The sequence below is a fragment of the Blastomyces gilchristii genome (assembly GCF_000003855.2).
Source record: "Blastomyces gilchristii SLH14081 genomic scaffold supercont1.8, whole genome shotgun sequence".
NCBI lineage: Eukaryota > Fungi > Ascomycota > Eurotiomycetes > Onygenales > Ajellomycetaceae > Blastomyces > Blastomyces gilchristii.
Genome location: NW_003101675.1, coordinates 1889687 through 1916198, shown reverse-complemented (window position 1 = coordinate 1916198; position 26512 = coordinate 1889687). Strand labels below are relative to the sequence as shown.

General features: G+C 37.5%; 4 protein-coding genes across 4 annotated transcripts; 1 reads left to right on the top strand and 3 right to left on the bottom strand.

Annotated features, from left to right (window-relative positions):
- Nucleotides 1-251: 251 nt before the first annotated feature.
- On the bottom strand, nucleotides 252-531 carry BDBG_17103 (uncharacterized protein; the record flags this gene model as incomplete). Its single annotated transcript, XM_031724893.1, has 2 exons — nucleotides 252-317; nucleotides 361-531. 2 exons carry the CDS (start codon nucleotides 529-531, stop codon nucleotides 252-254), a joined length of 237 nt encoding a protein of 78 aa, XP_031578439.1.
- Nucleotides 532-1152: 621 nt separating this feature from the next.
- On the bottom strand, nucleotides 1153-4317 carry BDBG_04970 (ubiquitin-protein ligase E3; the record flags this gene model as incomplete). Its single annotated transcript, XM_031721922.1, has 4 exons — nucleotides 1153-2432; nucleotides 2493-2585; nucleotides 2637-3665; nucleotides 3741-4317. 4 exons carry the CDS (start codon nucleotides 4315-4317, stop codon nucleotides 1153-1155), a joined length of 2979 nt encoding a protein of 992 aa, XP_031578438.1.
- A 15008-nt stretch (nucleotides 4318-19325) lies between these two features.
- On the top strand, nucleotides 19326-21409 carry BDBG_04969 (rRNA-processing protein EFG1). The gene is made up of 2 exons (XM_002625059.2): nucleotides 19326-20055; nucleotides 20172-21409. The coding sequence occupies exons 1-2, from the start codon at nucleotides 19551-19553 to the stop codon at nucleotides 20825-20827; spliced, it is 1161 nt and encodes a 386-aa protein (XP_002625105.1). The 5' UTR covers nucleotides 19326-19550; the 3' UTR covers nucleotides 20828-21409.
- Nucleotides 19326-26419, bottom strand: BDBG_04968 (F-box domain-containing protein). Its single transcript, XM_031721921.1, has 3 exons — nucleotides 25452-26419; nucleotides 25315-25370; nucleotides 19326-25200 (listed from the first exon to the last, which is right to left on the bottom strand). Exon 3 carries the CDS (start codon nucleotides 24800-24802, stop codon nucleotides 22400-22402), a length of 2403 nt encoding a protein of 800 aa, XP_031578437.1. The 5' UTR covers nucleotides 24803-25200; nucleotides 25315-25370; nucleotides 25452-26419; the 3' UTR covers nucleotides 19326-22399.
- Nucleotides 26420-26512: the final 93 nt, after the last annotated feature.

Sequence of the window (26512 nt, the reverse complement as noted above, 5' to 3'; positions counted from 1 at the left end):
GGCTGCGGCTGAGGCTGTAGTCGGGGGGGGGGGTAGTAGAGCCATGGCTATCTTGTTCGCATGGGTCTGTGGGCGCTATTGTAGTTGTCTCATCGTGTGGTTGTGGAGGAGGTTTATATAACAGGCCGAACCGTTGCTTGTCGGAGGTGTGGACGGCGTTTAGGATTTCGGGGAAAGTGACTTTTAGGGATTTTAGTTTTCTCCAGGCTAGCTGTTAAATCAATCATATCGCTTCCGTTAGTACCTTCTTTTCATACTTTGTTTGGAATCTGGTGAACGGCACCGTTTTTGCTTGGCGGGGGGTTTGTTTGAGAGGCCTGCGGTGTGGATGGACATAATAAAAATGCGCGAGAGACATACCACATCAGCCACGTTCGCATAGCCATGACTGTCGATTTTCACCCCTTCTCTCTCCGCTGCGTGTCGTAAGATGTAGCTCAACGCCTTGGACACAACTACCTCACGACCGGGCTCGGAGCGCCCCGCTCCGTGTCCCCGCCCATGATCCCGTCCTCGACGAGAATGTGACATATGGCGCGGGAAAATTTTCTAATATTTCGCTAAAAGCTCGAACCGAACCAGTCAACGAAGGCGTCTGGAACGTCGTCAGAGCTTCGTTGTTTGTTGTCTGTCTGTTGTGAGTAGAAGTAAGTGGCTGAGGCGGAGTGGGTTTCAAAGAATCATGTGGAGTTGAGGTGGAACAGTGAATACGTACGAGGAGCGAGCTTGCGCTTGAGAAGTTGGTGACCCTCTAGTAGTGGTTGACGAGAGGGGAAATTTCCCTTCTTCAAGAATTATATAACTTTGCGCAGTCATTCGAATAACCTCTAGTTAAGTTATTTAGTGAGTGATCGTCGGTATTAAGTAAGCCTTTTTAGCCTCTTGTTTTAGGTTCGGCAAATTCCTAATATGTGGAGATGTGAAGCTAACTACGTCAACGCTGGTAGCAACAATTTGTTCGTTGGAGGAGAGACAACGTAGATTCTACGTATTATTGGCAGGAAATGTTATTTCAAGTAAAATAGGCGTGGTATATTTCCAGAGATTATTGACACGAAGGCGAACGCGAAGAGAACAATAGAACCACGCGGACAAACGACGGGCCTATTCCAAAAAAAACAAACACACACTCAAAGCCACAAAGGTCATATTTCATCGGTCACATATGCAATGGCATTCAGCAACTGGACAAATCTTATGCTTTCTGAACCAGTCCCTTGCATGATGAGCGTGGAATCCGTGGTTGCAGTTGATGCAGAAGACGACAAATCTTTTCATCACATCTTCCTGCGGTGCCTCGCTTGCTTGCTTGTTCGTGCTTCCGCCAGCAATCGAGGCCCGAGACATTGGATCTGCAGTGCCTAACCATAAAGAACAAATTCCGCATCTAGGCATATGTCGCCCGCACTTGGGGCAGATGGTACCCGACTGCGATGCAGTTCCCAACGGGCTCATTGGCACTGAATGAACGACTTCCATACCGGTTGATGGGAGGTCCGGATATTCAGACCCATCCTGCTGAGAAAGAGGGCGAGTGCAGTAGTTGCAAACTAAACTGATCTGCTGTGGAGGTGGTTTTATGAGTTTACGGGCATACCAAGTAACTGCCAGCTTTCGTGATTCAACGTCAAACCTAGCCCTATCTAGCTGGAGTTTCCAGGAATTGATCTGTCGTCGATATGTCTCTCGCCAAGCTTCATATCGGGTGCTATTTTGCGGATCCGTGATGAATCGCGGGACAGTATGGCTCATGGCAAGTACGGGCGTTTGGATGTCGCCGAACTTGTCTATGTAAGATTGAAATAGGTCCATCGCTCCATGGTCAAGGCCTGTAAGGACAACTCCTTCAATATTCCCTTGGCGTATCGCATCCATGGTTGCATCCCGGAGGTAAGAAGTTAGTTCGTCGTCGGGGAGCCAGCGGAGAGCAACTTCCAGTCTATATTTCAAAGGTAGTGTGACCTCTCCAATTACAGAATTCCAGTCACCTTTGCCCACTAACGCTAAAATAGCCCGAGCGTAGGGATCTGCGAGCTCTTGCCCGATTTCCCTACATGTTTCCTCCCAGTAGGGGTCGGTATCCCCCTTCGCTGCACCACTAATGGCCATGGCGAGAAGTTTATGTCCCTGAGTAGGCTGGTTTTTCCTGAGAGCCAAGAGAGCTAATTTTGGTTCATCTTGGAACAGAGCCAGTGCAGCAGCCTTTGTATGCTGACGTGCTTCTACAAGATTGTTCACTATGGCCTCCAAATCCGCAGTAGATTCCGCGGCTCCACTGATGCGAAGGCATAGTCGACGGTGAGCCGGGAATCGAGTGGTGCATCCCTTTCCTTCTGGAATACCAAGTGCCTTGACGAGATCTATGATAAGATTATTTATATCGATAGTTTGGTTCACATTAGAACGGAGTACGCGATCCTCGAGGCTCTGGCCTATACTTTTCTGTTAAAAAAAAGTCCCATCAAAACTTCAACGTTCCTGGGCATGCTTACCAAGCCTCTCATTCCATATACTATATACACCAATATAATTCATATCCACCGAATTAATTATCATTGAATCGCCGATGGAGTTTTCTCGGGCGCCTATTTTTACTCAGCGAAGGGTCACCAGGCAAAAGAAGCGGGCAAACATACGCCCTACCCAATCCCAAAACTCCCACAGTCCAGGATCGTCAGAAAAGAGCTCTTTGTTGGCCTCGCCATCGACGAGGTAGCCCTCTTGACATCGTAACCGAGGAATGGACATCCATGCTAAAGCATCACGGACTGTTAGTCGTGTGTCAGACATTCCCGCCGATAAAGACCTTTCACGGCTCTCCCGACTGGGCAAACGCTGAGCGACCTTGGTTGAAGCAGAAGAATCGGGGGAGCTTCGGCCACCGCCATTTTTATTATCCCCTATAGTGGCTGAGCTGCCATTTGGTTGGGCGGTAGGTGATGTAGAACGATCCTGAGTTCTTTTCGAGGTTTTGGATATTCGTGAGGGAGATTCTGACGAAGGCCTTATAAGCTTGAAATCTAGGTCATGTTCTCCCAGCCCTCCGCGGGCTAATACGCTTTGAGAAGAAAGATCCATGGGGCATGGCTGCGATTGAAGTGTGAATAGCGCGACAGACCGATTGGCCAAAAGTGTAACGGTGGTCGGTTCATTTGACGCACTAAAATTCAAAAAGTCAAACGATGCTACTTTCTGCGAAGGATTAGTACTGCGGTCATGAGGAAAGTAAGGATTCCGGAAGTCTCGAACAGTCTTCGTGTAGATTTGTTCCGGATATGATGTGGCGGAATTTCTGCCCAGGGTCTGATCTAGTGACGTTCGGTTTTCGTCTGAAACGTATTCTTTGGCCATATCATATGCCTTGAAGTCGCCGTCACTAGACAACATCCCTAAACATCCCCGTTTAGTTCTAGAGAACCGCAGACTCCATATCGAGGATTTTGGGTCAATAACATTCCTAAATTCAAGGGCTGCCGAGAGCTGGCTGGAGTCCGTGGTTGGGAGTGCCGCGGATGGAAATCTAGCTCCGGAACGTCGATCCCAGATACAGATGGTAGGATCTCCTGAGGGATTGCCCGACGCAATATAATTTTCATCCAACCAATCGATAGCTAAATTATGTACACAGCGAGTGGGAAATTGTAAGGATGGGTTTCCTGAGCCCTCTGTAAATTGAGAAATATATATGTGTGTCACCGGTTAGGTAGTGAAAAATCCAAAGAAGTTGAGATCACCCATACCTCGTAGATCATATATTCTAACGAACTGGCCTTTGACTCCCGTCACTAGAGTATCTGGCTGGTCTCTGAAAAACTTGATACTGGTAATCGGTTCCGAGCTCGCGAGCTTCCTCAGGGGTTCTAACGCGTGTCTATCGGACCCGTATCCTCGAGAACCGGTCACGGAGAGGCGCTGGTTTACGTCCCAGATATTTAAACAAAAGTCATTCCTCACTTTATCCAGCCCAGCTGCTAAGAGTCCCTGAGTGCTAAATGCAACGGCATTGCAATACCTCTGATTCCTGATGGAGAAAACAATCGGAGCTTGATAATCATCGTCTAGACGAAGAATGGTTGCCTCCCCGGACGCCTGACCAACAGCTACCAGGGTCTCGTCAACAGGAGACCAGTCAAAAGCACGAAAGACAGGGGCCCTGGAGTGTGATACCAGCACATCGTAGTTCAACGAGGTGCTATCTCCAGACGTCACCCTGCAGAGCTTGAAAGATTTGCCAGATACATCGACGTAGAGGAATCTCTGCTCATCTGCATTGGAAGCTGGCGACCAACGAATTGCTGTTTCAATTGCTGTTTCCATTTTGACTCAATTATTGGCGGTCTAGCTCATGCCGGGTTATTAAAATATGTAATCCTCAGCCTGGATCTAGTGCCATCGTGGCTACAGCAAAACAAAACCACGCGTCGCCTGGATGATCCTTTGTTAGAGCGAAGTTGGGAACAAAAACACAAGTTGTCGCAACTCTGGTTCGCAGAAACTGCGGAGTTGAGCTTAGTTAATCCGCGCTTCTTCTGGTTGGGCTGGGAGGTTCCGGCCCGATCAGGAAGCAGAAAACTTGACCTCGCTAAGTGCGCCACTTGACCTCATTATGTAAGCTGACCTTGCAAATGTGGTCCATGCCACTATCTGACCTCGCTCAATACATCTTTTCTTATAATTTGAAACCACTCAATTATTTATCATCAATTCTATAATCAATTCTTAATTAATTCAAAATCAATTCAAAATTAATTTAATACTGAAATTATTCTCAAATTTAATAATAAAGTAAGTATTTATATAATTTATATTAAATTAATTATCAACTGATTTTCAATCAATTATTAATTACTTAAATATATAGATTAAATCTATTTTTATTATTATAATCAATTAACAATCAATTCAGAATCAATTCAAAATCAATTCAAAATTAATTTAAAATTAATTATTAAATATTTTTATCTTAATATATTTTAAAATTCTGTAAAACATCTCTTTATATTCTATATGAATTTATCTCTGTTCATTTAACTAATTATAATATGATGAAACTGAAGTAGTAACTAGTCAGTGATATCATATAGAAGTAGTTGTTTAAAAAGTTATATAAGTGAGCTTAACTATCTTACTTAAATAGTAAGCTTGTAGACTACAGAGTTATTATAAGAATATCACAGATATAATACTTAGTATACTAAGAAGATTGTATAAGACATGCAGTAACTTCTGTATATATTTCAGTAGAAGAAAAGAAATAAATCACTGACTTCTTTAATAAGAAGTCAGTATCTAGCTATTCTATATAGACAATGAGTGAATACTTTTCTCTTATTTTATAAGTGAGAATAGCTGAAGTGATATCTCAGCAGTGTCTTATTATTAAGAAAGAGTAATCTGCTAATCTTATATAGAAGTGAGATTCTCTTATTCATCAATCAGATCTTTCTATAATATATTTAAATAATATTATAAAGTGATTGAAAACTAGTTCAGATAGAATGAAATTATCTGTATAAAAGTAATAAGTTGTATGAAACTGCAGCAGAGTCTTGATATAACTGAGAGTATAATAATACTCTCTTCTTTAAGAGTATAGTCTCTATACTCTCAAGATTACTGAATTAGAAGTTATCTTTATTATATAGTAATAGTTATCAACTGATTAACAGCACATGTACTGTATATAATATAAAGAAATAGATGAGTTTTTCTACTGACTGTGTAAATCTTTCTTTTTTCATCTTCATTCAAATTAAACATGTGATAAGTGAGTTTCTTATATATTAATTTAAAATGTGAAAAACATAGTTAATAAGTGACTTACAGATCTCTCATCATATTTCATTCTATATATGAAATTCTCTGTAAAAGTGATATGTTTTAGAGACAAAGCTAACAGTAGTGACAGGATTTTTCAAAAAGATTTCTCTCTCTTATAACACATTTTTCTTCCTCTTCTCTCATCTGTAATAGTGAGTGCATGAGAGTATCATTCTTAGAAGATAATAAGAAACTTATTCTGATATTTTCTAGTGAATAAATATCTTCATAGTGTGACTGCAGTCTTCATAACTGCTAAGAAAGCCAGATTGAAGACAGTAGTATCAATGAGCTGTAGAAGCACTGCTCTTATTATCACATCTTCTTCTACTTCTCTTACAGTTATGATGATAGTTACTGTATCTTGCAGTAAGATGTCATCTCTTCTGCCAGTCAGTGTATCTGTGTCTGGTTCATTTCCTGCTCTCTTCATTACTGTTGCAATGCTGCTCTCTCTCTCAGTCAATACAGTGATATATAACCCTGTGTGATCATTCAGAGAGAAATCTGAGAAGAGCTTGATTTCAGAAACAGTGACTCTGAGAAGCTCAATCTGTAGTTTCTCTTTCACAGCATACTCAAGCTCTGCTCAGAATGCTGCTGAGTTGAGTCTGCAGAGTCTCATAGTTTCTTTATCTTCTCTCTGTAAGAAGGCTTTAATATAATCTCTGATCAGTACTGCTACTTATCTGCACTATATTAAGCAGCTGAAGAAGAAGGGAATTTTATATATCTATTTCTTCTCTCACTCTTATTATTTTCATTGTATCTGTAATAATAACTTCTATCTCTCTGTAAGTATTATCTCATAGAAAGATATTATATCAGCTCTGATAAGAAGTTTAGATACTTAAGTAGTACAGAGTAAGAGTCTCAGAGCTTCAAGTATTGACAGATTCTATTAAGACTGAGAAGATCTCTCTTACTCATCTGTAAAAGAAGATGAAAGTGTAAATCTCTGAGATGAAAAAATATCTCAGAATAACTGATCTTAAGAAGAGATTAGTCAGCATCACTATTAAAAGTACTGCAGAGATTAATCACTGATTAGAGAGAATCTCACTTCAATTAAAGCAGATAACTGAGATACTTTATAAGTTAATAAGTTAATATTTTTATATATTTCTTATACTCTTCTACAGTGCTGCAGCACTAACTTCTCAGCAGATAAAGATACTAATACTGAAGACTTTAATAATAAAGAATAAGTTTAATAAGAATATAATTATTGATGAGTAGACTCTGATCTCTCTTTTTACTTTTTCAGCAGACTGTGACTTTATTAGAATAGCAGCAGTCTGCAGATTAATAATATTAATCTTTTTATTAATTTTCAATATCTCTTTTCTCTAACTACTTCAGAAATTTTATACTTATATAGTCTTATTAAACTTCTAAAAAACTCTTTAAGAGAAAATAGAAGAAGAGTGCTACAGAGTCTATAAGACACTGACTCATTACTGTGAGATTATCTTTAAAAAACTCTTTGAGAAAAACAAGAAGTCTTAAGTAGTATTTCTTACTTAATATCTCTGATATATAACAGAGCAGTCTCTACTAGTTATCTCATAGCTTACAATCTCTTTCTCAGCATTTTTCAAATACTCAAGCAGTTCTTATAAATTCTCTGATAATGAATAATCTTCTCATTTAATAAGATATTGAAGCTTACTGTAATATGTTCACTTATTCAATATTTTCTTTATAAGATATTTGATATTATTTTTAATCTCAATATTATTCAGCTGAGACAGCTCTGTCTCAGAGTGTTACTTATAGAGCTTTAAATAGAAAATGTGAAAAATAGAATAAATTAATTTCAATTCTGTGAGTAATTTCAACTCATATATCTGCTTACTCATCACTCTTGTTACTGAGAAAGATTCTAGTCACTACTCACTGAGCTTCTTACACAGTCTCATTGTAGTGAGCTGCGCCCGATCAATTATATAGACTATTCCGTACACTTCATAGATTTCTACTGTCTCATTTCTGATCACTGATTCTCAGCTGCTACAAACATATATGTTTCAATTGCCAATTCTCAGCTGCTACAAACATGTGTATATTCTTCTGCTCTGAAGCACCACTGTGTACATCATTACATACATGTATAAATATTCACTTTGATTGCTGATTCTTACACTTTCTCTTTCTTTTCTTCTCTAATGTTTTTCTCTTTGTTATATAAGATCTATCAATATTATACTGATCTATTTAGCATAGATCTCTTACACTAGAAAAACATTCATTATCTTCTTATTAGAAATGATTATTCATACATCATCTTCTCATTAGAAATGATTATTCATCAAGAGATATCTGAACATGTAATAACATATAAGAAAGAGAAACAATCAGTTAAAGCAGATACTGAGTTCTCAGATAGAAGCTTACTCATCAGTTACTCTGACTCTGTAACAAGATCTTATAAAGAGAGTAAGATCTTATAAGAGAATGTCAGTAAAAGATCTGAGAGTTCTGACACTCAGATGTATGAGATATTCATATAATTACATATCTAATAATCAATAATCATGTCTAATGATAATATGAGAGAACTCTTGAATATGAGTATAGAAGTGATATCACAGTGACTCTGAGCAATGTTGAAATTATAACAGTAATAAATAGCTGATATACATGCAACTCAATAACATTAATATGAAGAGATTTAACAATTATTACAACAAGAAACTCAGACAATTTCAACATTTACAGAATTAAATACAAAAGTATTGAAAGAATACTTAGATACTTCTGCATATTTCAATACTTCTGATCTCACTCTCTACTCATCATGAAGAATGAAAATGCTTATAAAACTGAGTATAGATGAAGATGTCATTAGTTCACTAATTAATCAAGATTAATATATCAATGAACAATTAAAGAATCACATGAAATAGAAGTTTTATTCATAAATGAAAGCATGTAAACCAGCATTGTGAACACTTAATAATATTATTAAATATCTTGATATTCTGTTCTAAGACACTGCCATGCAACAGAAAGTATTAGATTGATTACAGAGTATCTGACAGAGAAACACTTCTCTTACAACATTCATCTCTGACTTCAACATCAAAATTCTAGAAGCAGAAGATCAATCTTGAGAGAATTGAATGAAGATTAGTATACTTAAGAAGACATTAACTTTTGAACTCTTACAGACTCTTATAAGTGTAGATAAAGATCAGACTTATGAAGACTTCTACACACAGCTCTGAATATTGAATGATTATCTTATCAAGCTCAAGAGTATATAGAACAGTGATAGAAGATGTTACATCTTAGTAACTTATATACTCACACTGAAGAATAACAATGATACAGATGTTATAAATTGAGTAGACTTGAATATCTACACATAAGTAAGAGTCTCTGCTATCTGAACAGGCTTTCAAGTTTCTGATATCACTTCTGAAGAAGTCACTGATCAATGTCAATGAGAAGTATATATCAACTGTAACTGATCAGAGCACATTGCTTTTAACTGCTGATTGACCTATGTATCTTCTCAATTAAGAGAAAGATTGATATCTTCTTATTCAAAAGATGAATCAGCATCTGTCTGTATTAATCACATTGCAGTGAAGAAAGATTCAGAAGATAATTAAAAGAATGTCTCAGTGAAACAGAGAAAAGATTAACTTCTATTCAAATTTACAAACAGAAGCTTGAAGAGATCAGATAACAATGATTTGAAGAGAAAATGATAATGAATGTGATTCTTGTATCTACTGTAATTGATAACATGTATAATATAAAAGCTATGATAGACAGTGATCTATGTCACTATACAATGATAAAATCTTCAGTTATAAAATGTTATAATCTTCAGCATATCTCTTTATTAAAACTCTGACTTTTTGCAGAATTTGATGATCTGAAGAATGTTTGTACTCATTACATAATGAAACTAAACATAGATATAAGAGAATATCAATATAAAGATGTCTATGCATATGAAGTTAATAATCTTGACTATAATCTTATATTAGAACTTGTCTGACTATCTGAACAAGGCATCTTACTGAATACTTGAAATAGAAGCTTGATATTCTCTAATGATGACAGAATTTATGAAGATGATATTCACAAGACTATGAATCTTATACAGATCTCTGTCAATGCTTATAAAATACTCTGAAAAAGAAGTTATTATCAAAATCACTGACAAGATCACTGATAAGTTTATTGACAGTAGAATTATATATCAATCTATTCTGTCAGTCTGACTGATATTAAAAAGACTCTAGAAAAGTTATTCTGTATTATAATAACAGATTCTTGTATGAAACTCTCTTAATAATATCATGAATATCTAGATATCTTTTGATAAGATAATATTATGAATATATCTCTCTTACAAGGTTCTGAAGTGAATCACAGTATTAAGTTAAAGAAAAAGAATGATAAGAACTTTAAATTATTATAAGACTCTCTTTATAACATGTTCTGAGATGAACTTCTTCTTCTTTAAAAGACACTTAATAATCTGTTAAATAAAGAATTTATATGTGTTAGTAACTCTTTCATCACAGTCTCTATTCTCTTTATAAAGAAATCAGATGAAGAACTCTGATTCTGTGTAAATTATCAAGAATTGAACAGATTAATGAAGAAAGACTGTTATTCTTTATCTCTTATCAATGAAACTCTAGCTTATATTGAACAAGCTCAATGATTTACAAAGTTAGATATTATTATTACATTTCATAAGATCTGTATTACTGAAGAAGATAAGTGACTTACAGTATTCTGAACATGATATGATCTCTTTAAATAAGTAGTCACACTCTTTGAACTGATCAATGTCTTCAGTACATTTCAGAAGTATATCAACTGAGCACTCTGAGACTTTCTTGATGAATTTATATCTACTTATCTAGATAATATTCTCATCTTCACTAATAAATTCAGAAAGAAATATATCAAGAGCATGTATAAAAAGTACTACAATAACTATGAGAAGTAGAACTATCAATTGATATTGACAAGTGTGATTTTGAAGTCAAGAGTACTAAATACTTAGATTTCATCATAGAAGCTGACAAGAGAATCTGAATAAATTCTGAGAAGATCTCTGCTATTCTTGAATGAGAGACTCTGTACACTGTGAAAGATGTATGAAGCTTCATCAGATTTGCTAACTTTTATCAGTGATTTATATGAAACTTCTCAGATATTGTAAGATTACTTACAGAACTCACTAAGAAAGACACAGTATTTCAATAATCAGTAGATACTGAAGCTGCATTTACACAGATGAAGAAGATATTTATTAATATCTCTCTGCTGATAACATTCAATTCTGATTATAAGACAGTTATTGAAGCTGATTTCTCTGACTATATAATAGAGAGAGTGATATTGTAATATAATGATGAAGATATTCTACAATTATATATCTTCATATCTAAGAAACTAAGTCTCACTGAATGCAATTATAAGATCTATGATAAGAAACTTCTTATAATTATATACTGTTTAGAAGAATGAGACTCTGAACTCTGAAGTATCTCTGAATTTAAGATAGTCACAGATTATAAGAATCTTAAATACTTCACAACTATCTATAAACTCACTGAATGATAGATACAATGATCTGAGTTCTTAAGCTACTTTTATTTTATAATAAACTACTGTTCTGGCAGTCAGAACTCAATGACAGATGCTCTCTTACAATGAGAGTAAGATATATCATTCAATATAACAGATACTCACTGAATGAACTGAGAGCACTGACTCTTGAATCTGAAGATACTAGTTAATCAAGATGAAACAACTCATGATACTATATATACTTCTCTGATTAGAATACTCTCTCTCTGAACTGACACTGATACTAACACTGATATCTTGACTTCTCTCAAATTTACACTGAATGAATTATGACATATAACAGCTTAAACTGATGAACTTCTTTAAGCACTCACTGAAGTAGTATGTCAAAAAGCACTCTGATTTCTTCCAGAACTATGTATAAGAACTGACATCTCAGAATGCTTAATTAATGATAATAACACTCTACAGTTTTATAAGTGATGTTGAGTTCTCTACTCTGAATTCTTACACACTCAGATAATACAAGAGATGCATGATTTGTATATAATCAGTTATTCAGATTATGAATAACTGTATTAAATAATCTCTCAGAAGTTCTACTGATCTGAGATATTAAACAGTATCAGATATTTTATCTGAAACTGTAACTATTATTTCTCTATCACCTTGTGAAAGAACTGTAGAAAAGGCCTGCTGAAACTGCTTAATATCTCTAATAGAATCTGATAAGATGTAGTAATTGACTTCACTGTTAATCTCTCTGAGAGTAAGAGCTGTAGAAACATTCTGATTATCATGAACTGATTGAACAAGAATGTTATATTGAAACCCTGTAACAAGATAAATGCTGAACAAGTTACTGAAGCTTTTCTAAGAAGTCTGTTCTATCAGATACATGAATTACTGAGATCTATAGTATCAGATTGAGACTGTCAATTCATGAGCACTCTCTGAATAAGAATCTGTCAAGTTCTCAAGATTACACACTGTCTGTTAACTGTCTATCATCTTAAGACTGATGATGTATCAGAATAAATAATTCAGACTGTAAAGAACTATCTCTATAAGTTCTGCAATCACTTATAAGATAATTGACATGATCTGCTTCTACATGCAGAGATTGCTATCAATAAATGAGATACTGTTTCAACAGATGTAAGTCTGTTCTTTCTTACACACAGTTATCACATGAAGATGTTAAATCTTCTAGAGATCACACAGTTCACACTGAACTCTCACAGTCTGATTCAGATCACTGATAATTAGACTGATCATGTAACCGTGTCTGGGACCAGAATCAGATTTTTTGATAGTCTCATTACCAATTCGACTGATCTCATTACATGGTTTTAACATTAGATAGTAGTCTTATACTGTCTCAGTGAAACTTACTGTCTACTCTTGTCACATTTTTCAAATGAGACCATGATTTTCACTTCTCAATTTAAATTATTTTTATTGCTTTAAATGACTTTAAATCTCATTTGAGCATTATCAAAAAGCGTTACTTTTTAAAAAATTAAAAATAGTCTAAAAAAAACCTTAAAATGTCTAAAAATAGTAACTTTATGTCAAGAATGAGACTAAATGAGATCAAATGGAATCACTTTCTCATTTTTTTCAAGTCATGGTTTCATTTTAAGATCTGATATATAGTCACTTTACATGTTTTTTTGATGGCTAGTCCCAGCGGGATTCACGCCAAGAAATGTATAGGATCAGATCAAATGGAATCAAACATGAAATTCATGGTCCCAGCGGCCAGTCTACTGATAATATAGTAATAAAACTTCAAAATGTCTGTGATTGAGCAGAGACCTTCATGACAACTGTGAAACAAGATCAAGAGAATTAAATCAATATTCACTGAGATCTCACTGAATAATATAAGATAGAAGATCTAGTATGATTGAATCTTAAGAATATATGAATCACACATTCATCTTGTACACTAGATAACTGTCATATCAAGTATAAAGTAATAGAAGTTCTAGATAGCTATAATTACCATCTTGACACATTATCAGAAATTCATAATGTCTTTCACACAAGCTTGCTCTGCTGTGTTATCACTGACTCATTTCCTTCTCAACTAACTTCTGACTGACAACTGCCAGAAATCATAGAAGAAGATAATGAGCTTGAGTGAGAGATTGAAGATATTCTCAATAAGAGATTATACAGCTGTGATTGATAATATCTTATAAAATGAGTTAGCTATGATCAACTGATCTGAACTCTGAGTTCTGTGTTATCTGAAACAGCAGTTCTTGACTGATGAGAACTGCTTCTGAAAAGAGAGAGCTAATGTGACAGGCTGCACCTGATCAATTATATAGACTACTTTATACACTTTATAGATTTCTATCACTTCATTTCTGATCACTAATTCTCAGTTATTACAAATATATATATTCTGATCACTGATTCTCAGCTGCTACAAATACATGTATATTCTTTCACTCTGAAGCACCACCGCGTACATCATCACATACATGTATAAATATTCACTTCAATTACTGATTCTCACACTTTCTCTTTCTTTTCTTCTCTAACATTTTTCTCTTTGTTATATAAGACCTATCAATATTATACTGATCTATTCGGCGTAGGCCTCTTACACTCATTGTCTTAATATTCTTTACTGAAAGTAGTACTTGATTCTCTATTGAGAACTTCATTGAAAGATGTTTTCAATTATAGTATTTCATCAACTACTTCTAAGCACAGTGAATGCTTTTCATCATCTTCTTATGAATTTTATTTAAAAGTTTCAATCTCACTTTTACTTCTGATACTGAGAAATACTCTGTTTTCTGTATCTGTTCAACATTCTGACTGTCTATTTCTCTCTTTGAAATGTTATTCACAATGTCACTGAGTAATAAAGAATTATATTCATAACAAGTATAAAAAGAAGATATCTTTAAGATTGCATTCTTTGCATTGTTATATACAAATTCAGCAGTCAGAAGATGTTTGAGTCAATCATTCTGATAATATAAATAGAACACTTAAAGATGCTATTCTAGTGTCTGATTCTAGTATTCAGTCTGATTATCTGTCTGCAGATGAAATGCAGTACTGAGAAGACATCTTATTATAAGATAATAGTAAAAAGCTGATCAGTATTTACTGATGAAGAAGAATTCTTAATCTATTATTAATAATTTCAGAGCACTGTGATTATGAATAATAATATCTAAAAACAGATCAGTTAATTCAGAGGCTTTAATCTTTTTATAAATAGAGATATATCTAGTCATCTTTGTGAAGTAATTAACAATGACTAAAATTGAGTCATATTCTTTGACTCTTGTCAACTTCAGCAGATCAACTATGAAATTCATTAATAGATTCTATTATAAGCTCTTTGAAACAGACAGTGATACTAACTCACTGTATTACTTATACTATAGAATCTTTATTCTTTAATAGATATTATAAGTCTTAATATACTCTTTAACATCTGTCTAAAGCTTGTCTTAAATATATTTACATTTTAAAAGCTTTTCAGTCTTCTCTAACTTAAAGTGCTCTGTATGAGAATTATTATAATAAATTCTCAATAACTTCTAACACATTACTCTGCTATAAGAGATGAAGACTGAATTATTCAGCAGTAGAAGTTCATATTCTTCTAGTTATCAGTGACTTAGTTTCTTAGCAGTACTACTCTGCTCAGAGTCTGTCTCTTTCAAGTTCAAATCAAATTCTTTCTTCTTCAACTTCTGAATTTAAGCTGCAGTAGAGACATTTCTCTTCTATAATTTATCAATGAATTTCAAAAGTAGTCAGATTGAAAGATTATAGACTATTTCATTCTTTATCAATTCAATGATTGTAAGATATAATATGAGAAGCTTATGATCTTCAGTATCAGTTTTTTACAGAGACTCAGATTTTCTTTCATTTTTTATACTGAGTTATACAGCTGTCTTATCAGTGCTGTTTCTGAGCTTCAGAGAATTTCAATCTTCTGCAGTCAGCTTCTTCTGCAGTGATAATAGAGATTCTTTTATAGAATTCTTCTTCATATTAATAATATTATAATCAGACTGTTTAGACAGTGTGTTAGTGAGATTAAGCTAATCTGAACAGTATTAAATATAGAAATCATACTCTGAAAGCAGCTCTGCTTATCTGACTTAACATTCTATCAAGCTCTTTATTGTTAAGAAGTAACACAGATTTATATAATCAGTGAGAACTTATACTGAGTACTTACTACTCTGAAGATAATATTATCAGATCTTAAAGAATTTAACAATTACTAATATTTTCTGATTATAAATATTATATCTTCTCTGTATGAGTAATAACTTCTTGAAGAAGAAAATCACTGATCTTTATTCATAGTGTCTTATAGACTCTGTGAAAAAGTCTTCTCTCATAGATAATTCATTATCTATTTTCTCAGAGATAATTATTCTCTAATTCTTTCAATGTTGAAAAGTCTCTGATGTTAACTATGAAAAGATTTCATAGATCTCATTCTCAGATACATTAGTCTCACACTGACTGAGTAAGTTGAGATTAAAGTAATTCAGTATCATAATATCTATAAAAGCTTGTTTCAATTTCACAAACATCTGTACAGTGTCTTAAGTGAGAGTAAATAGTTTTATTTTTCTATCTTTCACACTTCTCTTTAACAGGTCTGTAAGAGAGACAGTAATCTATGAATATATATAGATGAATTATCTATAGAAATTTATAAATTTTAGAAATATCTGTATCTCATAGTATGTCTACAGCACTGATTAGTTCTTAATAACAGAGACTCAGCTTCTGTTCATTGAAATGTCATTCATCTTAATAATATAATTTAAGAAATCAATCTTCTGTATATAGAATGAGCATTTTTCAGTGTTTATATAGAGTTGATACTGTCTCAAGCAACTCAACACTTCTTAAACATGAGTATCATATTCTTTCTCTGTTTTTGAGAAGATTAGAATGTTGTTTAAGTATACTATATAGAAGATATTAACAAGGCTCTGCAGTGTCTTATTTATATAGATCTGAAAGATAGCTGAAGTATTACAAAGATTAAAAGATAAAACAAGATATTTAAAATTACTGTACTTAATATAAAAAGTTATTTTTTAAACATTGTCTTTATTAACTCTGATTCTATGATAGATATTCTGTATATCAATCTTTGAGAATATCTTTACTTCAGATAATTAATTGATCATCTCATTAATTAATAGTAATAAATAGTAATTCTTAATCATCATCTTATTAAGATCTCTGTAGTCTATATATAAATGTAGTCTATCATTCTTCTTGAGTATAAAGAGTATAGATGTCTCTATCAGACTCTTTGATGAATATATTCAGTTCTTTGATTACACTTCTTCAAGATATTTACACAGAATATTCAATTTCTTTACAGACAAGTTGTAAAGAGACCTGTACAGTGTCATTACACTGTCTTCAAAACAAATCTTATATTATATCTTGATATCAGGAAACTTCACTGCTTTTCTTTCTAAAAAGACATTCTTAAAATCTGTAAAGAGATGTTATATATATCTATCTTTAATAACAGATACTGCTGCTAATCTTACAGTGAGAGTAATAACTTCTTCATCTATTTTCAAGTCTCAGTTATCTGCTATATAGTATATTAACTTAATCTTTTTCTCAAGATTCTTTTAATGAAACTCTTCAGATTTCTCTATCACTATCTCTTTATCAGTGAAACAGTATCATTATATCTAAGTAACTTAGTTAATAAATGAATTATTTTCTCTCAATTATAAAAGATTTAGAATAATATTCTTATCTATAATATTAACTATATGAAGAAGTAGACTGCTCTTCTTAAAGATTTCTTCTAAGTCTGTGATTATATACTACACTTGAATTATATTAAAACAGTGATATTTTATTTCATCAGTAAATTTCATATAATTTGACAGATCTATCTTCTTTCAATTCTTTATCAAAGAAAAGAAATAGAATATGAAGTTAATATTCACTTTAAAGTTAAGTAGATATCTCACTGATATCTTCTCATTCAGAGTATATATTATAATTATAATATAAACTCAGAGATATAAGAATTATTAATTCTTTATTTCTTTCTCTTCTTTATTTTCTGCAGATACATTTATCAGAAGAGAAGTTAATTTTAAAAAAATATCTTCTCAGTTTCTTCTCTTCTTCAGCTTCTTACAATTACTGATATAATAATTATCAGCTCTGTAGTTAAAACAGAGATCTTTATTAAATCTTTTTTAATATTTCTTCACAGTGAGTGAAGAATTAGAATACTTAGAATTCTTCTTTACTTTCTCTGTATTAAAGCTGTCATAGTGCTGTTTAAATCTTATTATAAGTTACTTAGAAGAGATCTTATTAATCTTTTTCTCAGAGAATTGATTATTTAAATAGATCTGAGAAGTTAGATTAACAAGCTCAGTGCAATTGATTAATAAACTCTAATACTATAATATTATTATTCATATCTTATAAGTCAGCTTTATAAGATAAAGCTGTGTTTTTAATTGATTCAAATCATTAGTCAATTTCTCTTAATATTCTTTAAATCTTATATTGAAATTGAAAGAATTCTTATTATCTTATTAATATAATGTATTAAACTGTTGCATCACTGTGAAGCTATAATTACAATAATTTTTAATTTAATTCAGTAAAAAGTTCTTGAATTCTTCTTAAGTTATAATAGTATTAATACACTCAAGCTCTCTCTTCTTAATAACTCAAGTAGTCACAGAGATATCTTTAAGAAGGTTGACAGTGTAGATTACTCATATTTTATAAGTATTATACTAACTCAGATTAAGGCAGAATTTCTGTTCAAGAGTATAGATAAAGCTGTGAAATTCAGATAAGATATTTCTCTTATATTTCAGAAAATCTTCAATCTTAATCTCTCTATCTTTATAATAGATGTAGATGTGTAGAAGCTGTGACAGTAATAGAGCAGTTAAAGAGCTTATATTAAAATATACAGTAGATTTAGAAATCTCAGATTTCTGTCAGAGTAGAGATATATATACTCTAGAAAATAATATAGTATTTCTCTCAGAGAGTAAGATTGAGTTAGTCTCAGTATAAGTATATAAGATTATATTAATCTATTAGAGCTTGACTGATTCAAATATATAATCAGATAAAGTGATTTGAATTGTAATATAATAGAACTGAAGCAGTGACTAGTCAGCAGTATTATATAGAAGTAGTTATTTAAAAAACTATATAAATAAGCTTAACTATCTTACTTGAATAGTGAGCTTGTAGACTACAGAGTTATTATGAGAATATCACAGATATAATACTTAGTATACTAAGAAGATTGTATGAGATACACAGTAACTTCTATATATATTTCAGTAGAAGAAAAGAAATGAATCACTGACTTCTTTAATAAGAAGTCAGTATCTAGCTATTTTATATAGATAATGAGTGAATACTCTTCTCTCATTTCATAAGTGAGAATAGCTGAAGTGATATCTCAGCAGCATCTCATTGCCAAGGAAGAGTAATCTGCTGACCTCATATAGAAGTGGGGTTCTCTTATCCATCAATCGGATCTTCCTATGATATATCCGAATGATGTCATAGGGTGGTTGGAAACCGGTTCGGACGGGATGGAATCATCCGCATGGAAGCGATGGGCCGTGTGGAACCGCAGCGGGGCCTTGGCGCGGCCGGGAGCGTGACACTGATTATGAATCAGCTATACATGCTTTGATTGATTGATGAGCTGAGTGAATGAATGAATGAATGAGTGGATTGAAGATTGAAACTCAATTACCAACTGATTATTACTGTATTGTGTGAGGTCAGGGTCATGATTATGTAACAAGGTCAAGTGGCGCACTTAGCGAGGTCAAGTTTTCTGTATACACCGGCCCGATAATGGTCCGTTGATGACGCATGATGACTAAGCTGGCGTTAGCTTCAAGGTAATTTGGAGAAAATTGTTAAAGAAAGAGTGGTTGATTGTTGAAGGTGAAGAAGTTATTGACTCTGTTCACTTCTTGACTAGAACTTATTCTTCATTACGGCGGCGATAAATTATAAGACCCATTTACAAACGCATGGATTAGGTCAATTTCCCCTCTTTGACTCTCCCATCCGCACCCATACATCGGGTAAACTCAAGTGTTTCCAGTACCATCATGGCTTCATTCACGAAGCAAGGAAAACGAAAGGATATAGAAGACGACTCAATTTCCTTCGAGACCTCAAAGAGACATAGGGGGAACAATCTTGATGCGCGAGAGGCTTCTCCAAGAGCTCGAGACGAGCAGGACGACCGCCGAAAATACCGCGATCGAAGCGAGTTTGATAGTAAAACTCGCAAGCAACCCAGCAATCCCCGAATACATGATCCAAACCCATACACCAAAGCACAGTCGCAGCGAGATGATCGCGCCTATACTGCGGGACGCGCCGCAGTGAAACCATTTCGTTCCCGTGATGTAGACCTCCCCTCCGCAGGCGAACTTAAGAACAAAATTCGCGACATTAAGCGCCTCTTACAGCGTGCCGATCATCTTCCGGCCGACGTCAAGATAGAGAAGGAGAGGGCGCTGGTGGGGTATGAAAGGGATTTGGAAATTGTTGAATCTCGAAAGAATCGGGCGGCAATGATTAAGAGATATCATTTTGTGAGGTTTTTGGGTATGTAGAACGACCGAGGTTTTTTAACACACGCACACACACGCACACACACAAAGCTTATACGTATACTTTACTTTACGGATGCTAACAACGCGCTCCGTCCTTCTAACTCTCAGAACGAAAAGCAGCAACCCGACGACTGAACAAACTCCTCAGACGGAAAAAGGCACTCACAGAATCAGACCCAACTCCAAATAAAGAGGAACTAGATTCCCTCGAGGAACAGATATACCTCACCCAAGTCGACCTCAACTATGCTATATACTCTCCCCTGACCGAGAAATACATATCCTTGTACCCGAACCAGCGGCGCGATAAACAGGCTCCCGAACTGGAGCCAGAGCCGGAGGACTCAGATATCATCCGCAACTGTTCGGGCGAGAAGCCGCCGCTGTGGCACGCGGTCGAGCAGAGTATGAAGGACGGCACGCTCGAGCTTCTGCGGGATGGGAAGCTTGGGATTGGCATTTCTGGGCAGAAGAAGACGACGGCGAATAGCGGGCCGTTAGCAGTGCTGTCGGGACGGAAGGATGGGGATGAGAGCGTTGATGGATTGTCGCTGGCTGTGGAGGCGGGTGGCAAGAAGCATGGGAAGAAGAAGAGGGAAAAGGAGATCGAGAACGAGAAGCGGGGTGATGTGAAGAAGGGGAAGTTGGGAAGTTCAGGATCGAGAATGGAGGATGTGGATATGAATGGCCGGAAGAATAATAATGATGATGTTAATCATGATGATGATGACGATGACAGCGACGGCGGATTCTTCGAGGAATAGCATGTTATTCATAAAGAACTATACGCAGGACCTAAAAAAAAAAAAAAAAAAAAAAAAAAAAAAAAATCCCTAAACGGTTCTCCTGCGCCATGTCAAACGCTCCCTCATCTCAATTTTAAGCCGTTGCCTTGATCCATTATCTATATTCAGCGTATGAAAATCAAACTTCCCATGGCGGAATCATTCTATATAGGTACCTCCACGACCACTGAGGTGTATCCCGCTTTTAGTTTTATAGAGGACCTAATCAATTCCTCCGTTCGTGGATCATACAGCACATATCATATACCCCATATTTCTTAAGGTAGTGTGTCCCATAGCTAGATTAGTGTAATGGTACTTTCCGTACAAGGGGTCAGGAGAGTGGTTGGATCAAGTACGTAGGTATGTAACGTACGTTATAAGACCAAGAGACGGAGAAATAGGAAAGAAAACGAAGAAATAGGAAAGAAAAAAGCTTTCGTTTCAAAGAAGAGAGAAAGCTAACTTACCAGTTTAAAACAAAGACTAACAAGATGGGGGGGACATACACAATATCAGAAAGGAAATGGAAATTGAAGAATAGATCTTTCAAACAAACAAAAAAAAAAAAAAAAAAAAAAAAAAAAAAACCAACAGACACCAACCAACACCGACTCTGGAACTGGAGAAAGCCACCCAGACAATAACATTACACCATTAACTCTCAAAATCGCCCAATACAACCCACCCCACCACCCACAGGTAAATAGTTAACAAACGAACAACACCGCTAGGCCTGGCCCCGTATAACTACCGTGTAACCCCGCCCCATTCCAACCCATACATAAATAGCAAATAACTTACCCCCCACGCATTAACTGATCCGCAGAACATATCCCCCTTCCATCCAGATGACCCGTCGGGTTTAGCTATCCCTTACTCCCGGACGCTTTGCTCCGCTTTCATATATATATATATATATATAGCGTACGTACTCGTCCCCATCCATCAAGGGATAAGGTGGGTATGGCAGGGATGTAATATGCAAAAATGACCCTTCTCCCATCCCATCCCATCCCATCCCATCCCATCCCATCATACATCATACATCATACATCATCGCTTTCTGGAAAAATGAGGTAGGCCAGCTGGTGCCTTCTCCACGAGGTACATACATACATCGGGAGCCTAGCGGCGAGGAGGCAGGTGAGACAAGGTTAGATCGATAATTTTGCAAACTCCCAACGCATGTAATGGATGCAATATATAACCAACAGTAGTTAGGACAATAAGGGGGAAAAGAGACAATAAGAGGAAAAATGTACGAGTACATAAGGAGTCAGTGTTAGATGGGGAACAGAAACTGAGGGAGCGGGGACAAGGGAAATGGCAGAGTGGAATAAAAAGGAAATATATGTTCAAGATACAAAGAGGATCATGGTGAGGGGTAAACCAGCCTGTTAAGTAGCATTTATTATCAAAAAAGGTAAACCGGAAAAAGATATGCAGTTGTCAAAGAAACACACACATAAGGAACGTGCGTAACACCATATATCCGTCTCAAAAAATGGTGGAGTTCACTAACCTATCTCCCCCTTCCCCCCTCACTTTTTACATTACCACACACCCTCCACTCCGCGCCCTCCTCCTCCGTCCCCCCAATGGCGCCAGTCCCGCAGGCCCATACGCACTCTCATCCCCTTCATCATCCTCATTATACATGCGCTCCACTTCCCTTGCCCTCCGCCGCCTGCGGCGCGCCCCAGCCCCGCCCGATCCAGCCTCCTCGTTCGCCATCATATAATCCGCCCATTTGCGCTCGAGCCGCATGGCGGCCGCGAGGTTGCCGCGCAGCACGCGCTTGGTGTGTTCGTTGACCATCATCTGCCAGCCGTAGAAGCATTTGAGGTCGATGATTTCTTTTGGGTAGAGGATTGTGGCGCTGGGTGGCGGGGGAGGGGTCGTGGGGATGGTGTCGGAGGAAGGGTTGGAGGGGGTTTCAGGGTTTGGGGTTATGGGGGTGGTGGTTGTTATTGTGGTGATTGGGATGATTGAGGACGTGGGATGGGGGTCTGTGAGGGTTGTGGTGGAGGTTGTGGAATCGGTGGAACCGGAGGTAGAGGAGGAGGAGGAGGAGGAGGATGATGATGATGATGATAGAGATTGGTTTGATTCGGTAGGGGTTTTGGGAGGTATGGCTCCGGCGGCGGTGGCGATGGGAAACGGGCGTGCCACGAACGTGTTGCAGGACAGCACTTCTCTAATGCCTACCCAGGTGACGTTTCCACAGTCAAAGACGGCTACTCTGAAGCCAAGACGGGGGAAGCTATTGCTCGATCCGCGCGTGCGGGCCTGTTTGCAGAGCTCAATTAAGGTAAGATCGGAGGCTCTTGTGTTGTCGAGGTCGAGGGACCGGATACGAGGACAGGATTTCAAAAGTTGTAGCATCCCTGTGTCGCCGACTCTTTCGCAGTAGCTAAGATTCAAATGTTGGAGGGTTCCCGCGCACCGCGCCTTTGAGAGCTCAAGTAAGAACGTGTTGGTTAACTTGTCTAATTCCTCGAGATCCAGGTGTGTAAGGCGGGGAGTGGTTCGGATGACTTCTAGGAGGGCATTATCCCCTATATTTGGACACTGTGACAGCTGCAGCCCTTCCAAGTCTGGAAGGTTATGGGCAAGGCTTTTGATCCCCACATCAGTCAAAGAGCGGCAGCGGGATAAATCCAAATGCTTCAATTTCCGTGGAGGAACGACAGCACGGCCGGTCAAAAGGTCGATCTCTGGATCGACCCCCTCCATGAGAATTTTCAAGCTTGCATCCGATAAGGAGGAGCAGTGGGAGAGTATCAGCCGTTCCAGGCTATTTGTCTCGAACAGCTGCACCAGGAGTTGACGATTATCAAAGCCGGACAGCTCATTCACCCGCAAATCTCTCAAGTGAGGACAAGAGGCGACAATCCGTCTCAACCCTCTGGCGTCGACGCCCTTACACCAGGAGATGTCGAGGAATTCCAGTTGGGGACAGTTCTGAGAGATTGTTTTCATGGAGGCATTGTTAACTATGGACAGTCCAGATACATCAACATGGACCAGCTTGGGGTTCTTCCGTATTAATAAATGGAGGGTTGTTCGGTTAATCCTGGAATCCCTTATGCACAGGTTGACGAGATTGTGGCAAGTATTGGATATGAGCTCTCCATGTGACAACCATGCGTTTTCCAGCTGGGTACAGCCACGTAGGTTCAAGTCCCTCAAAAACGGGCCTGCACCGGTAATCACTTTTACCAAGGCTTCACTGGGTATATCGGTGTAGTAGGTGGATGTATCCAGCCTAGCCCACAGCTGTCCATCGAAGCACATTTTGTTCCACGCTTTGGACACGCGGGAGCATCTAAAGAGATCTTTAGCGGGTAGATACTGCAGAATGGCCATTTTAATTTCCTCCGGCATATCCGCCCAGAATTCAAACCGAGGCTTCGGTGATTTCACCATAACTGTAACCATTTCCGGCATTTCACAAAGGTTTTCGTCAAGTTCCATTGAACTCGGTAGAAGACTGCCTCTGGACGTTGGCCGCATATCTGCAGGGAGCGGTATGGAGCTATGGGAAGTGGTATTGACAGCAGCAGCAGCAGCATCAGACGTTACAACCCTTATTGGGATGCTGTTCTCATCATGAACGCCCTGGCTGTGGGGGACGGTATTGTTCCTAGCCGCGAGAGACCCATACATCTGTGGTGAGGCTGGGCTTGTAAAACATTGCGTATAGGATGTTGAGTTAAGAGAGACACAGGACATTGAAGCTTTCCCGTGCCGCCGGCTACCAAGAGACGAAGAGCGCTGCCTGCCAGTTTTCAACAGGGAAGGGCTTGATGCGATACGCTGTAGTCCATGCAGAAGCTTCTCACTTTTTCTCTTCGGGGGCATACCCGGGTGGTTGTCCGCGGATTCCACGCTCATTGGTGTGGTCGGGCCAGGCGACTCCATCATCTCATCAGGCAGTATCGAAGTCATTGTTGGGTTGTGTTGTGACTTGGTACTTAAAGGGAACAAGCTTGAAAGAGAGAGCTTGGTGCACAGCCGATCACACTTGAATATCGGGAACGAAATGGATTGGCGGTAGGAATGATAAAGGGACTAAGTAAGAGGTAGGTAAGAGACAACCGGGAGGGGTGATTTGGGGATCGAATCCAGCGCGATCATAGGGCAATAGAGGGCAAGGCGTAGATGGCTGCAACAGGTCAACTGCTGTCACCAAGTGAAGTATGATAAGCGAGGATGACGATGACTCTCAGTAAGCGGATGACGAAGGTAGGGACAGTCCACCGTCTAAGCAGACAGAGAGCTGAATGTCCAAGCGGTCTGCAGACCCGGATGGCAGGTAGAGTTTGTTGAGAGGAGGAGGAATAATTCTGCGGAGGGGTTGTGGTAGAGCGCGGGAGAGCGATGAGGTCAGCGTCCGGCAACAACGGGAGCGAGTAGTTAACCCTATCGCCGTTATAGGGTGGGAGACACAAACCACTCACCGGGCTTGAATTCCCAACGCTAGCCACGGGATCGGAGCAAACCAAGGTCCAAGCAGCTGGATGGTGAGCTATTATTATTATTATTGAAGATAAATAACAAATAAATAAAAAAGGGTCAAAAACTAATGACTACTTACTGGTGGTGCTGGTGGCAGTGGTGGTGGTAATAGTAGTGGTAGGGTAGGGTAGTGCGGTGGCAGGTGAGGTGAGCCGAGGTGGACCAGAAATCATGACCACAGGCACGTCATATCGACTTCACAAGAGCCAGATCGTGTCATACCAGCAGGTCACTAGGCTCGGGGTGAGTGATCCCTCCAATGTAGGAAAGTTTGCTCGAACTCCAGGATTTGTCAGAGCAGTGGGACTGTTGTGTCTTAGCCAGAAGAGCAAGACAAGCTTCAGCTTTGGAAGAAACAATTTGGTGGTGATGGTGGTAACCTCTAGTTAGTTGTGGCGGGGGAGAGAGAAAAAGGAACAAGAGCAGAATAGAAGACGTATTAAGGAGTGGAGAGTTACAAGTAACATTCCTATGCCACCACCACCACGACGACAGCTGCATCTAATGTGGCGGCTGACAGTGATTTATTCGCTCTACTACTGTAATTATTATAGGGCGTATTATCTGTATTCCTCCCATCATAATAAAGACTCTTAAAAGAAGCTATTTAATCACCTCCAGCTATACTTAATTACCCGGGATCCTCATATCGAAAATCCTCTTCTGCTGAGCTGTACTTACATCTCCAACTCGCCATGCCCTACCTACCCTGATTCTGTATGATAAGTTATCCACCCCCGCAGTGTTCCTGTTAGGTTAGCTAACTTACCTAGGCAGTTAGCTAGTTATTTTTTTGTCTTCCCCTCCCCTTCTTATCGATAACGAAAACGCTGTCCTTGTAGTGTGCTTCTAGCGTGGAAATAGCTCCGTTACCCCGGCTCCTTACTCCTCCCATCCATACGCTGTACGGAGTAGATGTAATGTACATGTACATAACCTAGGTATGGACGTTCCCCACTGCCGTTTATTTCTCATTGCCTGCTCTCCAAACTCCGCATCAAGCCCTATTCAATTTTGTGATATTGTATGTGTGTATGAGAGAGGGAGAGGGTTGTCAGCTGTCCAAACATTAGCATTTCACCGGCGGCATGTGATTTCTACTTAAGTTCTAATTCCAAAGTTTAGTTAGTAACCCGCGAA

Coding starts and splice junctions, on each gene's coding strand:
- BDBG_04969 (XM_002625059.2), top strand. CDS start 19,551: ATGGCTTCATTCACGAAGCAAGGAAAACGAAAGGATATAGAAGACGAC. Junction 20,056..20,171: donor TCATTTTGTGAGGTTTTTGG/GTATGTAGAACG, acceptor TCTAACTCTCAG/AACGAAAAGCAGCAACCCGA.
- BDBG_04968 (XM_031721921.1), bottom strand. CDS start 24,802: ATGACTTCGATACTGCCTGATGAGATGATGGAGTCGCCTGGCCCGACC.